The sequence below is a fragment of the Clarias gariepinus genome, chromosome 9 (assembly GCF_024256425.1).
Source record: "Clarias gariepinus isolate MV-2021 ecotype Netherlands chromosome 9, CGAR_prim_01v2, whole genome shotgun sequence".
Lineage (NCBI taxonomy): Eukaryota > Metazoa > Chordata > Actinopteri > Siluriformes > Clariidae > Clarias > Clarias gariepinus.
The window spans coordinates 4,757,891-4,777,493 of NC_071108.1; the positions used below are offsets into that span (position 1 = coordinate 4,757,891).

At 40.9% G+C, this 19,603-nt stretch overlaps 1 protein-coding gene across 11 annotated transcripts; it reads right to left on the minus strand.

Annotated features, from left to right (window-relative positions):
- Nucleotides 1-237: 237 nt before the first annotated feature.
- Nucleotides 238-17,747, minus strand: hcfc1b (host cell factor C1b). 11 transcript variants are annotated; one of them, XM_053504180.1, is made up of 29 exons: nucleotides 17,497-17,747; nucleotides 15,317-15,516; nucleotides 12,736-12,884; nucleotides 12,475-12,635; nucleotides 12,081-12,289; nucleotides 11,667-11,751; nucleotides 11,371-11,477; nucleotides 11,082-11,261; nucleotides 10,564-10,890; nucleotides 9,770-9,921; nucleotides 9,414-9,608; nucleotides 9,077-9,106; nucleotides 8,682-8,906; nucleotides 8,395-8,496; nucleotides 7,976-8,192; nucleotides 7,747-7,883; nucleotides 7,453-7,591; nucleotides 7,072-7,277; nucleotides 5,707-6,970; nucleotides 5,042-5,181; nucleotides 4,501-4,746; nucleotides 3,973-4,219; nucleotides 3,567-3,869; nucleotides 3,222-3,340; nucleotides 2,973-3,110; nucleotides 2,678-2,863; nucleotides 2,279-2,576; nucleotides 1,943-2,006; nucleotides 238-760 (listed from the first exon to the last, which is right to left on the minus strand). In XM_053504180.1, exons 2-29 carry the CDS (start codon nucleotides 15,507-15,509, stop codon nucleotides 721-723), a joined length of 5,859 nt encoding a protein of 1,952 aa, XP_053360155.1. In that variant the 5' UTR covers nucleotides 15,510-15,516; nucleotides 17,497-17,747; the 3' UTR covers nucleotides 238-720. The 11 variants fall into 11 exon arrangements, with proteins under 11 accessions (XP_053360155.1, XP_053360156.1, XP_053360162.1 ...); XM_053504181.1 differs by having other exon boundaries at nucleotides 7,988-8,192; nucleotides 10,558-10,890; XM_053504187.1 differs by having other exon boundaries at nucleotides 7,147-7,277; nucleotides 10,558-10,890.
- Between the last annotated feature and the right edge of the window lie 1,856 nt (nucleotides 17,748-19,603).

The window sequence follows — 19,603 nt, forward strand, 5'->3', positions numbered from 1 at the left end:
TGAAGTGTTTTTTGTTTTTTTTGTTTTTCTTCAGAAGCATCACCAAGTGCTGTGTTGTTGCTTTTTCCCCCCCTCTCCCATCCTTCAAATGGATTTCCAGGTGTAGCTTCATTGTCGGGGTTGTCCCTCTTCAATCACCGTCCAACATCTGTCTGTGAAATATACTGAAATATACAGACTTATAGAAAAGAAAAGAAAAAAAGAAAAAAAAAAGAATTGGCAGAAGAGCAAAGTTTTCTTTTTTTATCTATTGCTTGTAAGATAAAAAAAAGGAAGAAAAAAAACATGAAGGCAGGGGGAAAGAAAACCGATAAAAAAAAAGGAAAGAAAAAAAAATAAACTTACAGAAAAACAATATAGTTAACTTGACTGAATGCTGCCATTGGAAATTTATCACACAAAAACTTCCAGGACGAAAAAGCAAAAAAGAATGTGCTTTTAACGGTTTGTCTGAAGAAGAAACATTTATAATACGGTTTCATTTTTAACACAGTTGAAGCGATAAGGCGTCCATGGCACCAGGATGTCCAGTGATGATTGGGGTAGGGCACAAACAGATTGATCTTTCTCCTCTCCCCCTCCCCCCACCTACTGTCATTTAACATTAAGTAGGACGTGGTAGGGGAACGTGGTTTAATAAGGCTGGGAAAGGGCGTTCAGCAGGAAGGAGTTCGGTCAGGGGTGTTGGTCTCGAAGGGGGAGGGGGCATGTCAAAATCTCTCACTGGTCGGCTCTGGCCTTTTTGGGACCGGTACCTTTCCTGTAGAGAGTGAGACGAAGGAGAAAGAGACAAAAAAAAAAAAAAAAAAAGTTAGTATGAAGAAACAAACCAGAACAGGGTATGTCCAGTTTATACATTAACTATAATACCCCTTGTCTACCGAGGCGGTTACGTAGATAATTCGACAATCAGACAGCAAAGAACACTTTTCTGGGCTAGAACAAAGGACTGCTTACGCCAGGGGCTGTGGAACGGGATCATCATGACTGACGAAAAATCCCCTATCTTTAAACTGGAGTAGTCTTGCAAAGTCAGGAGAACTGCACGCAAAGCCGTGTTAAAGTTCGCTATAGTTGAACCTAAACTGACGCATTCAGTGACGCTAGCCCATATAAACGTTCTTAGGAAGTTCCCTACTAAACCGGCCCTGAACCAGCACTGGTGCTTGACACAAACTAGCACCAGTTTCACTTTGGTAAAAAAGAGGTATAAGCATGACTAAAAGGTGACATGTTTAACTGGTCAACATGCTTAACCACTAATGATTAATGTTCTGGAATAGAACAAGACAATTTGAGATGGTTGCGTGTCTTAAACATAAAAAAAAACAAAAAAACAATTTAGTCAAGTCAGAGCGTAGGCTCAGCCATGATACGGCATGCCTGGAGGAGACAGGATTAGGACCCTTCATCATGGGCCCTCAATGGAAACCTACTAAAGCTGGGGCTTAAATCACTGACCTCCTGAACAGTAACTCAGTGCCTTAAACCTCTAAGCTACCACTACCATAAAAACATACCTAAAAGGTCAGGATCTGTTTTCCCCATCATCTCCTCTGTAAATTTTATCTGCTCGTCATTTTTTAGATGTTTGTTTTGATCCAATATAAAAACTGACCTATTTAATTTGTTTATTTTGTTTAAACTTCAGCATTTATCTCATAAATGAAAAAAAATTATCCACTTCTGTTTCCTTCACCAGCTTTTAAAATTCTCCAAACATTTAAGCATCTACCATGTACTGTCATCATGCATTTGTGCATGAGGAACCGTAGTGATAATCAGTAATATCCCTCATCTCATTCCAAATCAGTCACCACGAGATGCTTAGTTGTCCTCAGAATCTCAGCATTTCATGAGTTCACAACTGAATCATTTTGAATGAACCCAATACGGTTTATACCCCAGGTGTCTGTGCATTTCTTTAAAATAAAATACTTACGTATCAGGAGATGAGACCGGTCTTTTTGCCGCAGGTTTGGCAGCAGATCCATCTTTACTGGTTTCTAGAAAATATATTCATGGCTTAAAAACAGAGCATACTACTTCATATTCACGCACATACAACATATTTTAATTTAACATACTTTTAGACTTGCTTAATGGGTCAGTATAAATACAGCATGCACAATATTTCTAAACTTACTCTGAACATAAAAGAAGCACAGTCACTGTAGACTATTTACGCATTAGGTATGTTTTGTTGGTTATTTATTATTTAGCTTTTTTTTTTTGCACTAAACATTCCTTGACTTTAGATTTCATTACGGCAGCTCACCTTGTAGCCACCTGACTTGTGTGGCAGGGCCGTAACCCTTCTCGTTGCGGGCGGCGATCCGGAAGATTATGGCGGGTTTCGTGGTGTAGTCGATGTGGGCGTTGGACAGGCTGGAAGTTTGGACAAGGCAGGAGGGATTTGGCCCACAGTACACCCGCATGAAGGCCAGCTGAGCCGGGGCAGATGCCTTCGCCTCGGTTGTCTGAGAGCTCTGAATGGCCAGGTAGACGGAGTACTCGATGATCTTCCCTGACGTCACAGAAGGAGGTTCCCAAGTGAGGTGAGCGCCATCGGGGCTCTGATTCAAGAGAGAAAAAATTTTTATTACGTAATGAGCAAAAATACAAAGAAGGAGAAAAGGTTTTCTGTAGAAAAAACAGCAGACGTATTCAAGCTCACCTTGCTGATTTTAATGGCACATGGCGCGCCAGGGAAGCCAGGCAAGCAGGTCTTGAAAGCCGAAACTTCAGAGAACGTTCCGCGACCACAAGCATTGATTCCAGCCACACGGAACTTGTACGCGGTGCCAGGAGAGAGCTCCACTTTCTTCATTTGACTGTAGTCTGGTATGGCTCCAGAATCATCCTGCAATATGACACACGTAAGGCAAACTTAACTCACGATATATACTAGCATGATGCAAATTGAAAAGAAATCTGTAATTCATAGCACAAAGAGAGAAAATCTGACTCACGTCAGTAACCTCAGAGTCATCTGCTGGGACATAATAGTGTGTAACGACCATGTTGGTCACCTTGACTATTCCAACATCAAACCACTGATTTTCTTTCTTCACTGGCGGTTTTGCAACAGCAGGGGGAGCTCCTGGCTTCTGTTCACACCAGACAAACAAAAGAACTTGAAACGCTTTCAAAACTCTTAACACAATTAAAGAAAATGTAGAAAAGTGTGTATGTCTGAGTAAATGGACTAGTTAGCTCACCCCAGCGACGGACTCGATGCCATTGGCTACTTCAGCAAGTGCAGTGGCAGCCTGTATCTTGGCAGGGCTGGCGACCACCATGGGCTGGACCGGGGCAAGTGTACTCGATGGAGCCAAAGCTGCAGGAAAAGAACGTCGTTCAGATTTAACATTTTGCAAAAAGCCTAGAAATATCTTCTTAAGGCAATTTGTTTCATTTTTTTTTATTAATTTTTTTTATTCATTCCAAGCAAACAAGTGGAAAGCACTGGGAACACAAGAGAATTCGTGCATGTTCCCATCTTTCCTAGTTAAAAAGATAACTGGTACACTATAGTTTTGAATTGTGTGTTTTATTGCCCTCACTTTCTGCAGAAGTGCTGGGTAGAAGCTGAGCCACAGCGGCGGTTACCGCGGCGGCAGCCATCTCATGGCCGTTGCTCTCGGTCGTGGGGTCGTTGAGGCTGTCTGCGGGTGCCAGGCCCTCAGTGGGCAGAGTTGCTGCACCCGAATCGGTCCCGAGCTGTTGGGCAGCGACTGCTGCCGCCGCTGCTGCTTGAACCTCCTGGAGTTGCTGCTGCTGCTGGACCAACGCAGCCAGTTCCTGTTGCGTCAGTACGATGGGGATGGTGGTGGTCTGCTGACCGTCATGTCCAGAGTCTCCTTCATCTAAAAATAGATATTAGAAAATAACAGTTTAGCTCTGGTGCTCTTTCCAGAGTTTGTGCAACCTCAACTCAGAATGCTTAAGCTGCAAGGTGAGAATACTCACTGAGCACGGCCTGTTGGGCTGCCTGCAGGACAGCCTGTATGGCGAGCGCCTGGGCTTCTTCTGTGGCAGCGGCCTGAGCGGCGGCTTCTGCCGCAGCGGTCACGGCCAGTTCCTCCGGAGTCAGTCCCGTCACCATTAGCGTGGTCTGCTGCCCCTCGGCTGACATCAGTTCCTGAGGCAGTGCTAGGGCCTCGGAGTCCTGCCCTGCCAGAGCCACAGCCTCAGCTCCCTCACCACCTTGCTCCATCTGCACAGACAAAAACAATTAAACATAAATGAATTAAATAATTATAATAAAATCAAATGTTTTAATAGTACAGTGATCTGTCCAATGTAACCAGACAATACAATCAAGTAACATTTAAGACAGTCTGATTATTTATATATGATTATTTGTGTGGCGTTGGTTTTTGGTAAATAAACCTGGATTATTATATAATTAATAATAAAATTATATCAACGAAACACATCCTCGCTAGGTGTATAATAATATATATTTAACAAATTTCCACCTCGCTCAACCCTTACCTCTGCCTGCTCTCCCTGGCCCGGCTGCGCTTCCATGGCAACATGAACCTGCAGCATGGTGCCTGCGTCCCCGGCAGCACCCTCCTCAATAGCGACAACTCTGACTGCTCCCTCTTCACCAAGTTCACCCTCGGTTTGCATGGGCTCCTCGCCCATCGCCACTGCCTCAGAGTCTCCCTGCTCCATCGCCTCGGCTTCACCAGAGCCCTCCACTACAGCAGCGGAGCCTGCCATGGATGAGATTTCCTGGGAAAAAATAACAAAATTAAAAAAAAAGAGTCAGGTTTGTTTATGGTTATTCTTCATAACCATTAGAACAGGGATGGATTAAGCCTCTATAAATAAACAACAACAACATAAGACAGAAAACAGTGACTGCTAAAAATTTGTAGAATAAGATTTGCTTTAAGATAAATCAATTGATAAATTGCAATCTCTTCTCTACTTTATTTAACCTTAACAGAACAGGAAATGTACTGTTTAAGCAATAAACATATAAAAAACTTTTTTTACAATGACTAAAAACTGATCCCAGACTTACAGGAACAGAGGGTCCTGGGGTGGGCGTGGACTGTGTCACTGTGGTGATGGCTCTGCTCTGAATTGGTGGATTGGCAGGTTCTGTCGACGAAGTTGCCTCGGCACTGGTGCCAGCATCTTGTCCATTTCCACTCTGTTGCACTGCAAGGCAAAATACAGTCTTGTCACGAAAGGTGGTCATAATACATAAAGTTTATGCAAAGAGACTTAACTGATGAAATACTAGCAGAGATAGAGAACGTTCCGTGTCCATAGCTAGACAATAAGGCGTGAATTTTATATCAGTGTATAAGGAACTGTTACATTTTTTTTAAATAAATAAATATAATAAACATTTTGGCTACTAATGCATTTGTTACAGCACAAGTCAACCTGGAGATGGATATACTGCAAACACAACTTGATCTTCATGAGAAGTCGCCAGATTCATCAGTGATCCGATTAACTTTTCAAAGCCTCAAGATAGATCTGAAGGCTTAGGGTTGACATATTTAAAAAAAAAAAAAAAAAAAAAAAACTTTACACTAACAATTTGCCCTCTCCCAAAGTCTTTTTTTTTTTTTTTTAAACAATAACAATTGTTATTAACAATAACATTAAAAAGCAGTACTGTCCTTTTAACAGAACAAAAAAAATTAATCCTACAAAACTTTAAATCGACCCTACCTGTTCCATCAGCTGACTCGAGGCTGCTGGTGGCAGTAGTAGCGGTGTTGGTGGTGCCCGTCTCGTGAGTCTCACATGGTGGGTTGGAACACACCCTCTGCACCATGCCATTCTGCCCTGCTCCCATCGTGGATGAAGACTGCGTGGGTGTATTAGTGGTGCCAGTCTCGTGGGTCTCGCATGGCGGGTTAGAACACACCCTCTGTACAGTGTTGGTCTCCGCACTGCCCATACTGGAAGATGCCTGTGTAGCTGTGTTGGTGGTGCCAGTCTCGTGGGTCTCGCACGGCGGGTTAGAACACACCCTCTGTACAGTGTTGGTCTCCGCACTGCCCATACTGGAAGATGCCTGTGTAGCTGTGTTGGTGGTGCCAGTCTCGTGGGTCTCGCACGGCGGGTTAGAACACACCCTCTGTACAGTGTTGGTCTCCGCACTGCCCATACTGGAAGATGCCTGTGTAGCTGTGTTGGTGGTGCCAGTCTCGTGGGTCTCACACGGTGGGTTAGAACACACTCTTTGTACAGTGTTGGTCTCCGCACTGCCCATACTGGAAGATGCCTGTGTAGCTGTGTTGGTGGTGCCAGTCTCGTGGGTCTCACACGGTGGGTTAGAACACACTCTTTGTACAGTGTTGGTCTCCGTACTGCCCATACTTGAAGACGCCTGCGTAGCTGTGTTGGTGGTGCCAGTCTCGTGGGTCTCACACGGCGGGTTAGAACACACTCTTTGTACAGTGTTGGTCTCCGCACTGCCCATACTGGAAGATGCCTGTGTAGCTGTGTTGGTGGTGCTGGTTTCATGGGTCTCACAAGGTGGGTTAGAACACACTCTTTGTACCGTGCTGGTCTCCGTGCCCATGTTTGAAGACGCCTGTGTAGATGTGCTTGTGGTTCCTGTTTCGTGAGTTTCGCACGGTGGGTTGCTGCATACCTGCTGCACACGGCCCATGTCGGATGATGCTGTGGTCGTCGTGTTGGTCGTTCCGGTCACGTGAGTCTCGCAAGGCGGGTTGGAGCACACGCGCTCGGTTCCGATCTTGGCGGACGCTGTAGTGGCCGTGTTGGTGGTACCGGTTTCGTGGGTCTCGCATGGTGGGTTGGAGCAGACCAGGGTTACTTCGCCTGGGGCGTCGCCTGCTTCGGCGCCTGTGGTGGAGGGCTGTTCGGAGGTGGGGGAGGCCAGGATGGACACGGGGAGGTCCTGCTGCGCCTCCACGCCGGTCGGGGTGCTTATTAACGTCACCTGAGTGGGCTGTGTAGCTGCCTACAAAAATAAAGCAATAAAAATACATTTATATGAACCAATTACTTTTCATATTAGGACATCAAAAGTTAAGAGATATTACTTAACAGCAGGCGTGGTACCTGTATGGCCACTGTAGGTGCAGTGGTCAGGTTTGACTGAGCTGCAGACACAGTGATCGCTGTAGGGGTGATTACCTGGCTGGAGAGAGTGGCGATAGTGCCCAAGGTGGTTATGGGGGTGGCCAGGCTAGCGTTGGCAGAGGGAACGTTGCCCCCTGCCAGGCTGGTCGAGATCGTTCCGGTCACAGTGCCGAGAGTAGTTACTCCTACACAAACACAGGGCAAAAATGTTATAAATTGCCGTGATTTGGGAAACTTATGGTAATTATCTACTTAACAGAAAGTATTTCTTATAAATAAATGGAAATCATCAAATGGAAAAAAAAATAGCAGTAAATATAAATAAACTGAGCTATTCAACGTTTAAGTCCTTTGCGTTACCTGTGGTGCCTTTAACCACCAGCGTGGTAACTGTGGGTTTGACAGCGGAAACAGTACCAGGAGAAACAAGACGTACACCACCCATGGGCACAGTGCGAAGAATGGTGCCAGGCTGTCCTGGCGCTCCCTTCAGGACCACCTAAAAATATATATATTTTTAAAGTTGTTACAATTAAAGTTGACTGACACCACCATAATCGGACGTGCTAATTACTAATAAGGGGGTCTGTCTACTTGACACCTTTGGAAGCATTAGAGTTAAAAATGACATTGTGGGTTTAAAGAGGACCTCACCTGAGTCACGCCCTGCTGGCCAGCTCCAGCAGCCAGTTTTGGTACTGCTGTGATGATTTTCCCTGGTGTGCCCGGTGTCACCATTTTGGTTGTGATAATTGTGATGGGAGACTTTATACCAGTGCTACTGGTAGCACCTGTTAAAAAAGGAAACATTTTTAAAGGCACCTTATTACATTAAATAATTTTTTACTCCCCAAAGTTAGCAAAACTAGTTGACAGAACTTGCCGTAAGACGAACCTGCAGCTCCCTGTTGAATAGCGGACATCGGGATGGTCTTGATGATGGTGGTGCCAGGCTTTGTGGTAGTGGTAGGGGAGATGCCCAGAATGGTCGGTTTGGTGCCAGCGCCACCTGCCTGCGTGGTAGTGATGATGGTGGTGGGTTTGCCGTCTGCTGAGGTGACTAGCTTTAGTATGGTGCCTGCAGGTAGAGGGCCCTTTGTCTGGGAGAAAAATGCATTAAAAAAAATTAACAAACAGCAGGCTTATGTTTATATTTGTATAGTTTGAGTAAGCCCGATACACAAGGCCGAAAAATATACATTAAAACAAACACCCCACTCATGCACATGGTCAGGATTGTTTCTATACAATTATGATATACAAGTCTTAAAACTCTATAAAATAAAACCCTGGTGCGCCGACCTGTATGATCTGTGTGACTGGGCTGCCAGCTTGGCCTGTCACTGCAGCACTCTGTACTGGTTTAGTCTGGACCATGGACATCACCTTGCCCAGGCTAGAGATCTGAGGAAGAAAGCATAAAAATGAAACCAGCTGCAGACATTGGAATCGAACTCTTCAAGTAAACCTATACACAAACTCACTGTCCATATTTAAGCTTCTCAGTAAGAAGCTTGATGATACATTATGCACTACCTCTATACAACAACTAGCAAAACATTCACTTTCTCTCAGTACTCAATCCTCACCAGCGTGCCGCCGCTGCCCACAGTGAGCGGGCTCTTGACGAGTGTGATGGTTTTCGTGACTCCTCCCACCACGGTGGTGACCACCTGGGCCTGCTGGGCCACAGTCACTGTGCCCGATTTGTGCACCGTGATGATGGGACGTGTTGGCGTGTTGGGGGTGGTGATGGTAGAAGTTCCGGCCTGAGCTGCGGCTGTCTTTAGCAGGCGGGTGGCTGGGTTGCTCACCTTAAAAGAAGAAGAAAAAAAGAAATTCACTTGTAAGACTGAACTTTTTCCAAGAGATCTATTTGGCATAAACTCAATTAGCACAATTATCTGTAAATAAGGCACTGTTAAAGGTGCTTGAAAACACAGGATCTTTATATTACAACTTAGCATTTACTTTAAAGTTTTACTTTTGTCATGTGAGAGTAGCCAAGGTATGTCTGTTGAGAGGAACATTGAATCCAAGCCAATGTGTCCATGGGGTAATTGAAAAAAAGGAAAAAGATAACCAAGATTAACTTAAATGTAAGCAAACATACTAAGACAAACGTGCATTAAATTTAAGCTAAACCAGAGCTTTCTTAGTAACAAGTGCTCATTGTTACGATGCCCTGCGATGCCAAATATTAAATCTTCCCGTTGCTGCAAAATGATTTACAAGACGTACTTTAGATAGTATAAATTTTATATTTTTTTTGGTCACGTTAAATGTTTTAGGCTAAATTAAAGCTCCAAAGGGGCACTCACGGTCACTGGTGAGGCGACCTTCACTGCAGCAGGAAGAGCCGTGGAGCCTGGAGTAACTGCAACTGTTTTCACTATGGTGGCTCCTGCAGGAACGTTTAACATGGTGGCTGCTGTTGAAGGAGGGATTTTCTGTGTCGCAGCTGCAGCTGCGGCCAGTGCAGCCATGCCGCTCATCTGAGGGCTGCTCCCAATCGGCTAGAAAGGGCAGGAAAAAAAAAAAAAAAAGGATCTTTAAACCCTAAATTAAAAAATAAAGAAATAATAAAAATGGTGGAAGCAAGTAGCGCTACAGATACTACCGTGAATTTGGACTACCATCTGCAAGCTGCTCGGTAATATAAAGAAAAACAACTTACTGTTCCTTGTGCGCCCTGTGCAGGAACGACCATGCGGACTCCGGCGGGAAGTGATGCGACTGTGACTGGAGATTTTCCCACTTGATTGGCCTGACGTACAGTGACGACAGACGCCCCAGCAGTGGACTGAGGTGCTGCCACTTTCAGGATGGCTGCAAAAAAAAGGGAAGGATGAATGACCAAGATTAACTTACATGTGAGCAAACATACTAAGAATTATTTTATTTTTTTTAAGGACAAACATGCATTTAACTAAACCAGAGCTTTATTTGTAAAAAGTGCTCACTGTTATGATGCCCTGCGATGCCAAACATTAAATCTTCCTGGTGCTCCAAGATGTTAGAATTTACAAGATGTACTTTAGATAGTATAAATTTCCGATTTCATTTGGTCACGTTAAATGTTTTAGGCTGAATTAAAGCTCCAAAAGGTGCACTCAGTCACTGGTGAGGGGACCTTAACTGTAGCTGAAGAGTAATGGTAACTGATAAACACCTTTATTACAACATGACCATTAATATTTTTATGTCAAAAAGGTGAAAAATCAACTTAAACATCAGTTCGGTTTAAAGCCAGCTAGGCATCTCACACCTTAGCAGTCTAGCTTTGTTGTTAGACATTTTCTGTAATCAACCAGCTATGTTTTTTTTTTTTTTTAACCCAGTTTGTTCAAGTTAACTTTGTCACAAAGTTTATTGTTGAGTTTATTACAATTTGCTCTTTATACAATTCTCTCTCACACACACACAAAAAAAAAAAAAAGGAATAAAGTTTCTGGTGCTACGCACTTTTACCTGGACCACGCGGCGAGGCTGCAGCGAGCGGGCTCCCAGGCATGGACGTAGTTGGTGAGGGCACCTGGGGTACCAGGGTAACCCCAGTGACGGGAACAGCCTGAGTGGCAGGGGCAGCTGCGGCTGGGGCCGGGCTTTTCGGCGAGTTCAAGGGCAATGAGGAAGTGGGAGTGACGCTGGGGGAGGAAGCTGACGTCGCCGCTGGAATTTCGTATTTCTGCAGCTGCAGCAAGTAGGCGTCGGCAGTGGGCACAGCGCCCCAACTCACCTCCAGGGAACTTGTGTTGGCACGAACCAGCTGGACGCGAGACGGCGCCAGAGGGCGGTCTGTAGAAAACGTGCACGACAAACAAATAGTTACACATAAAACAATCTTTATCCTAATATTTTTATTATTGGTAACTATGATCGATTCATCACCCTTGATCTTTAGGAACGATGATCAAAATAAAAGCTTTAATTATTTAATCCATTTTGTTTTTATTAGCAAGATAAAAAAATAAATAAAAAAAACTCACCTGTCTCCAAATACCAGAGATCTTTGCAGCACACTTGGTTGTTCCAGGCTTTGCGGTAGCCGTCTCTGCCACTCCAAACATACAGTCTGGAGTTGATGGCTACGGAGCAGTGCCCTGCCCTGGCTCGTGGGATGTTGTCTTCCAGAGTGTCCATTAAAATAGTCTCCCATGTCATTGCATCTAAGCAAGAGAGGAAAGAAAAGAAAAAATAAATCTTTGTTCTTAATACAGATAAAGTATGCTTCAACTATTACAAGGTTAATTCCATCAGGTCTGTATTAATCCATACCCAGATTCAGGCATGCTAGTGTGTTTGTACACTTCCATTCCTTTTCATGTGTAGCCACTTTCACGTCATCCATCACCAAGGGCACCCATCCGCCAAACACATACATCCTCAAGAGAGATGGTGATGGTACAAAGAGACAGATGATTAAATAACAGGTTTGTTTAATTAAAAAAGGCAATGCGTTCCTGGGATTTAACTCAACTACTTAACGTAAGCATTGATGGTCTAACTGCACACTGTATAGTACAAGTCTTTATTTTTATAAACATTGAGAGAAATGAGCTGAGAAATCTCACTTGTTTGTTATGGTGGTGGCAGAATGGAGACTGCGAGGGAGAGGAGCGGTGCCACTTATTGCTGGCTTGTTCCAAGTAAGTGTGTCTGTAGGACACAAGATTTGTTAATGAAACAATTATTCAAAACTTTATGCCCGCAAGCGGAGAATGCGCCAAGACTTTGAGCTGTACATTATCTTATATCGATCTATCGTAACAACAAATTTAAACAATTGAGTAATTTTTCTTTAAGGTACAGGATTAGTGTTTTTTTTTAATTGCTGTAACTGTCAATTTGTAACAAATAAATTGATTACTCCAAAATAATCAGCAGTCTCTATCCATAAAAAAAAAAACCTAATAAATAAGATTTTTAAATCCTTACACAATCTTGATATTTTATAAATCAAAACTTTCTTTAAAACTTCCCCTCACCTATATCTAACGTCCAGAGGTCTCCGAGGCGGCAGCCGCTCATGCCTCCGTAGATAACGAGGCGAGACTTCTTCGAGGTTTTCTCTGTGTAGACCACAGCCGTGTGGCTCTCGCGTGGTGGAGGAAGCACACCGTATGTGATGGGGATGTCCCAGCCTGCCACGTTAGAGCCCGGGCGCAGCTCGAGTGTGTACAGGTCATTTAGGTATCTGAGTGTGCATCGGGGGAAAAAAAAGTAAGCACTCTAGGTTATCAGGTCCAGAGTTAAACACTTTTTCTAAAAATAGGAAAAAATATAATTAGGAAATGCAGATCGAGCGTTTTTTTTTTTTTTTATACGACCTGGAAATTCTGCTTGGGTTCGCCTCATTATGATTTGATACAAGTTGCCTACCTTGGAATATTGTTTTTGGGATCTTCACTGTCGTTGGCGAGTCCGCCGAATAGATAGCATTTGTTCCCGACAAGAGAGAAGCTGTGACCCAGGCGTGGACAAGGAGGTGGGCCGTTCTTTGGAGCTTTAGGTTTCAGTCGTTTCCACTCCCATCTACTGGCCTGGTTAAAAATATAATAATAAATAAATAAAAAAGTTGAATAAATTTTCTCCAAAGCGTAAATTTATTGTAAAACAACATTTTAAGGATGAGAAACATACCTGTAGCTCGTAGAGATCGTTGCTGTATTTCCCGTACTCAACCATTCCTCCAAACACCAACAGCCGGGTGCCGTCACACACGAATCCATATGCAGCACAGCCGGGTGGCACATCACCTCGGACAGCCGGGATAAACCACTGATTAGTCGCTGTAGAAGAACACAGCACATTAAAACAGGGTGTTCAAATAATCGACATTATAATCAGCAGTAATAAAGCGGTAAACAAACCAATAAATTAATAAATAAACTGGAAAAGGGCCGTTCATTTTTGAGGCATGTGAAAACTTGTTTGTCTGTTTTAAAAATCAAGACTTAGTTAAAGTTTCAAATTCTTCAACTTTCTAGTTTAATGTTGCTACGTCACCCAATGCTAATAAGCACAAAGACATGGATTTATCATCCGCTACCATAATCACATCATCTACTTCTGCATTTTGTTTTTACAGCAACAGGTCACACAGAAGGCTTTTAAGTAAAAAATTCATGATGAGCGCACACGTTGTAAGAGGAAATTTAAAATGGGAGAGGGAGCCATCTGAAATATCACTTTGCCTTATTCACTGCTGAACGATCATCTGTGAAATCTAACACTACAAAAACTGCTTCTTGATGTAACTGAAATTTAATATTTCACTTTAGGTTATGGCAGAGGCCCTTAAAGTTCTTGAAGCTATTTCTGAACTTAAGATCAACAGATCAGATGAGATCAGGTCCACGTTTCTCATTTAAACAGGCGGTCATGTTTTTGGATTACACTTGAGGGCAATTTGATTCAAGAAACCAGTCATATAAAACTATAAGAAGGGTGGGAAAAAATAATAATCATAATAATAGAACAGCTTTGATAATGATTGGTTGTGATTATCTTATTTATGGACCAGAGGGACCCCTGGGATTTAATTTAAGAACCACTGTCTTATGGGTATAAATTATCCTTTACTTTTTTTTTTTTTTTTTTTTTAAGATGTTTAAAAAGATTTAGGCCAACATGCCACTATAGCATATTAAGAAGAAATGCTCTAATTGCTCTAACTAATGAAATTGCATTTTGCTAAAGTTAAACTAAAATATGAATTAAACCATTATTATACTATTATAATAAATAAACATACTATAATGACAATGTTGAAGTCAAAACTTTATAATGTTAATCACCTGCTTGTAATTTGCCTGTGAACATTACTTTTTGTGCTTTTTTGCTATTAAGTATAAAGTGCTCCTGGTCCATTAAGACAAATGTAGATCATATTTATAAATAAGACTCTGCAATAAAGATAAAATTATAAAATTGTTTGATAATAAGGAACCTTAGATCATCTCTATAAAATATGTTTGGATTCATGCTTGCATTTCCCATCTCTCAAGACTGGTTTACAAATAACACTGTACAGAACACAACGCCTATACAAAATATTAAAATGGCACAAATATGTACTGGGCATAAATATACAGCAGATGCCCTTATCCAGAGCGACTGACATTTTTATCTTGTTATACATCTGAGCAGTTGAGGGTTAAGGCATTGCTCAAGGACCCAACAGTAGCAACTGGGTAGTGGTGCTGGGTTTAAACCTGCGACCTTAACATCAGTAGTCCAACACCTTAACCACTGAGCTACCCCTGGCCATATCCTAGTATCTGAGCTCATGTTTGTTATTAGAGGGTGTCCCAAAAGTTTTAATGTCTTCCAAAGTCTTTTATATATAAATTATAGTGTGTGTGTGTATGATAGAAATAGCAATGTATGTTAAGACAAGTTCATCATGAGCAGAACAGACAACCCTGTGCACAAAAACAAATCACACAGAATATGTTTTGCTATAAAGCTCTACTTTGGCCTGTGTATGAGACTTTTTGCTCCCCCTCATACTGTAGATTAATCTTCGCTTACACCGAGCACACTTGTTAGGAATGGAACTTCCACCTTTTGCACTCATCTTGTATGTAAACAAACACTTTACAACCCATAATCCATAAGAACCTGGGTGATCACTTTCTCGTACTATTAACTGATCAGTTGTGTATTACTGACTAAAATTTCATGCACTTTTTTTTGTAAATATTTACAAAAAAAACGTGAGGATGCAGAAAGGGGGCGGGGTTTGTTGGCGCAGTGACGTAGCCGCTCTATTATCCCGCCATTTCTGTTTGCATTTTTTTCCCTCCATTCTCGGTCGTGCAGAAGGTAGCAGGCTGCCTGTTATGGCTAGCTCAAACACACACAAGCTTTATAGCACTAGCTGCAAGCTAACTAAAGCTTTGTTAGCATAAAAAAAACATTAGAAATCTACATAAATATAAAAAATAAAAATGGGTAAATTATGTACAACAATCCCACTAGAATGAGCCAAACGAATTAGTTTTTTTAAATATATAAATTATATTAGGTTTTTATATATATATATAAAAAACAGCGCTTATTTTCTGTATTAGCTGTAGTAAACCAGAGAAGGGTTAGTTGTTAGGCTAGGTTAGTTAGCAAAGCTAGCGTGTAACTCAGGTATATATTTATGCACAATTTTAATTAATGATATACAATTAAAATTTGCTTGCTACAACAATAATAATAAAGCAAGTACCTGTGTTGTACACGTGAAGTTCGTCCACGATTCCTTCGTTGCCGCCGCCGAAAACCACCATGAGCTCCTTAATGGCGACGGCGCGGTGGCCGTGACGAGGCCGAGGCACCGGGCCCGACCAGCCGAGTACACGCTTCCACCTCGGCTGGAGCACCGTGCCGCTCGATGTCGTGTTGGTACCAGAAGAAGTCATTTTCCCCCTTTAATTATTTTAAAATAAGAAGGAGAAAATAAATTAATCAAGCAATCATAAACTGCTAAGTTGTTCTCGCTAAGCTAGCACGCTAAGAAGCGCGTAAGGTTGGTTAGCACGCTAGCTAAGCGCCAAAAAGGCGGCGAGTGGAAAAAAGGGGTGAAGAAAACTTTAAAAAGCACTTTATTAAAATAAAATGATGCAAAAACTAAATTAATATCTATATATTAAGCATATTAATAAATATATTTTTTAAATATCCAGCTGCAGTTTTACCAAAGCAGACGCTAATTCTTTCAACAGGATTAGCAAAGACGCCTAATACAACAAAATAAAATGTTTTACCTAATACAAGATTTTTTTTGCAACAAGAAAAATCAGTCCGTTCCAGGTTTAATCCCCATATATATATATATAAAAAAACACAAACCAGCAATATTTGTAGTAATGCGGATAAGAAGAATAAAATCTTCGGGCTCCGCTTAGCCGCGTCAGAAGAAAAAAAAATAGCCCGCTAACGTTGTAATAGCGATTAACAAAAAATAAAATAAAAATAGTTGAACGATTTGTTGTTTGTTTTTATAAAAAAATATCTTTTCAAACTTATTCCAAATAGTCAAAATGTGAAGTATTAGATGCTAGCTTAGCTTAGCCTAGCCTAAAAATCCCTCTAATGGAAGCCGCCATTTTAGCGGCATACCCTCTCTGCGACAAAATAAAACAAGCCCGCCGGCTCAAGCGACAAGGAGGAGAAGAAAAAAACCCTCAAAATCCGTGATAGTTTATTTTAAACCTGTAAAAATTCTAATGCATCAAGTGCAAATTCATATCCAGACGCGTTCCGTGGAGAATCCGAGAATTAAAGTTCCCATGTTGTGTTGTTAAAGATGTCTGAAAGCGAGAGAAAAGCCGTGCAAATTCCCATCGGGTGCCGCCATCTTGTAGCTTTGGGTTAGCAAAGCCGGTGGCTAATGGGAAAAGATAATGCTGCAGCTACTTATTAGCCGAGCGGCTACAATGCTAAAAAGGCTAAATGAGCTAACCAGTCGAGAGAATAAAAATAGAAGCCCTCTTAAGGAAAGAAAAAAAAAACAATAATAAAGCACACCTGGTTTAATATTACAATACATTTGTAGTTTAATAGGCATCATATTGATTAGCTGATTTAGTGATTAAGTTATTTAAGAGCTAAGATTAAAATATTTATATAAATATTAAACGAAAATGGGCGGTGAACAAAAAAACCTGTCAATTTCCATATATTTTTTATTTTAATTCATTATTTCTATAATATAAATGTTCACTGTATGTTAATTACCTCAGCACAAAATTCCTTGTAAATTGCTTAATTTATTCTCGAATTTGTAAAGCATCATTTTATTATCGTTATTTTACAATTATAATTTTTATTATGATTATCATTCCCCCTCCCGGAGTTTCTATGGGAGCCGCCATCTTGTTTCAACAAAACCAGCTAGCATAATGCTAATCGGGTTTTTCCCCCAATTCTTTTCGTCTTTTCTCAAGATGCAAACATATATCCCAAGATTTACTTACATTTACATCCCAAAAATAATGTAATTCCATTCAGAACTGCGAGTTAAACAAGCACAAATACAAACCCTGCAGAATGCTAACTCGCTCAAACTAAGCTAAGCTAGCTAACGTTAGCAAGACTAGCTTTTAGGCTTTATGATAGCTAGTGCAACCGCTAAGCTATATCTAGCGCTAGCATAAAATGTTATGCAGATTTTTTTTCCCTTCCCGTCACGACAGAGAAATATTACATGATTTTGTAATTTGTAGTGTGTTTTTATTCATCATGAAACAGATACGTTTCTGCATTTCCCCCCTCAAATATTCGTTGAAATGTTTCGCTAGCTAGCTAGCTTCCCTTAAGAAAAATGGCGGATGTACCGTTAGCCGTCATCAGAATGGTGCAAAAGTATTCACGCTCGCTCATCTCGAAACGTGAACAAATACTTACTCGAGACTTCCGAGAGTTTGTTATTTAAAAAAAACGAAAAAAAAAATCGAGGGAGAGACTCAGTTAAACGAATTCAACCCCGAGTGTGTGTTTGTTTTCTGTAGATATTGCTAACTCTACATCCTTTCATGCCGCCCAGGAAGCCGCCATCTTCTTGACAAGCCCCTTCAGTAAATAAGCGCCGTGGCTGCTTTGCGCCTCGGTAGCGGCAGCAGTGCGGCGGCTCGGACGGTGAGCGGCGCTCGGCTTCACTCCACTGACAACTGTTTCACCTCACAACCATCTACCGACCAACTAACTAACCAACAGCTGCTCTGCTCTCCAAACATCTAACTCTCCAGATGTGGAGCAACTTACAGTGCAAATATCCGGTTGTGTCTCCACATTGAGAGCACTGTTACACCTGTATCTATAGATACACACCACATTGGTGCTGTTTGACTTTACTTTTATTCACACAAGTACTTAAATGTTCTCTGAAAAAAAAAATGTGTAAATAAAAAAAACAATTACTTCTATTTATTTATTCAGCAGTGTAGTCATTGATACAGTGAAGATTTATGTAAGGAGTCTCCAGTTCCAATAACCATCAGTCTGTACTTTGAAGTTTTTCTAATAGATATCTATCTATCTATCTATCTATCTATCTATCTATCTATCTATTAGAATGTGCAACATATAATTATAATAAATATATAATTTTTAGAATTGTACTTTTCATTCCAATTTTTCTTAGTGCAGTAAAAATCTTTCTTTATTCTTATCCTATCTTATTTTTTTCTTTTAAGGTCACAGTCAAATGTCATATAAGCGTTTCACTGCATATCATGCTTTGTATGATTGTGCATGTAACAAATAAAATAAATAAATAAACATTGGATTTAAATTTTCATGAATATATTTTCCATTCATTTGTGCAGTCACTGATAGGTGAAGTTTTCTGTAAGGAGTCTCCAGTTCCAATAACCATCAGTCTGTGCTTTGAGGTTTTTCTAATAGATAGATAGATAGATATCTTAGTATAAGTAAACTTTGCACATTCAGTGTAATTTATATATTTATCTATTTCTATTTTAATGATGTTTTATTGTAACTTTGTAAATCTGTAAATTTGTAGAATTGTACATTTAATTCAAATTTTCTGTGTGCAATGTTTCTTTTATTACAGTAAAATCTTTCTCTCTTCATGTTCTACCCAATCCTTCCTTTTAAGGTCAGAAACAGTCATACAAGCATTTCATATCGTGCAAGTAATTTATTATTCATATGTGCAGTATTGGTATAGTGAAGTTTTGTTCAAGGAGTCTCCAGTTCCAACAGTGTAAAACAATCAGTGTGTAGTTTTTCTCCTAGATGGATAAATAGAAATTTTATTAATCCTGAAGTAAATTTCAAGCATCCAGTAACAAGGATAATACAGTAATACTATATATATATATATATATATATATATATATATATATATAAAACTGTGTCTACTCTTAAGATGTGGGGCATCTTACAGCACGATAAATGAGTGCAAATATTCAGTTGTGTTTCCACATTGCAAGCACTGTCACACCTGTTTTGCTGTCACTGTTGTTTCTCCTTTAACTCACACAAACACTCAAATATTCTCAAAAAAATGTGTTAATTAAATATAGGCTGACACACACATCATTTCATGGCATACTTCATGTTTCACTCATACTGCTGCTGCTCATACCCACACACCATATCTTTACCCTTTTATATATATATATTTTTTAAATAAACATTTCTCACTATAAATACACTTCACATATTGTGTACTTTATGTATTTATATATTTCTAATTGTAATTTATTGTAAATTTGAAAAAAACTGTACATTTGTTAAATTCCATTCCTTTTTATTCCAAATCTTTAAATGTAACGTTTTCTTGTAGTACAATTTTTTTTAACTCACTCATCGTCTATACTGCTACATACCGTCTATACCATGCTGCGGGTGGCCTGGACCCTATACCAGGAGACTTAGGGCAGGCAGCTGTGGGAGGAAATCAAGTACCCAGGGGAAACCCACCAAGCACTTGGAGAACATGCACACTCTTTGCACACAAACCCAGAGGCGGGAATTGAACCCTCAG

Bases quoted from the DNA above. Each gene is read 5' to 3' on its own strand.
- hcfc1b (XM_053504176.1), bottom strand. From the start codon at position 15,509: ATGACTTCTTCTGGTACCAACACGACATCGAGCGGCACGGTGCTCCAG. The intron at 8,497-8,681 runs GTGAGGATTGAG...TTTCTTCCTCAG, and splicing joins TGGGCAGCGGCGGCACGCTG to ATCTCTAGCCTGGGCAAGGT. The intron at 6,971-7,071 runs GTACCACGCCTG...TTATTTTTGTAG, and splicing joins CACCTACAGTGGCCATACAG to GCAGCTACACAGCCCACTCA.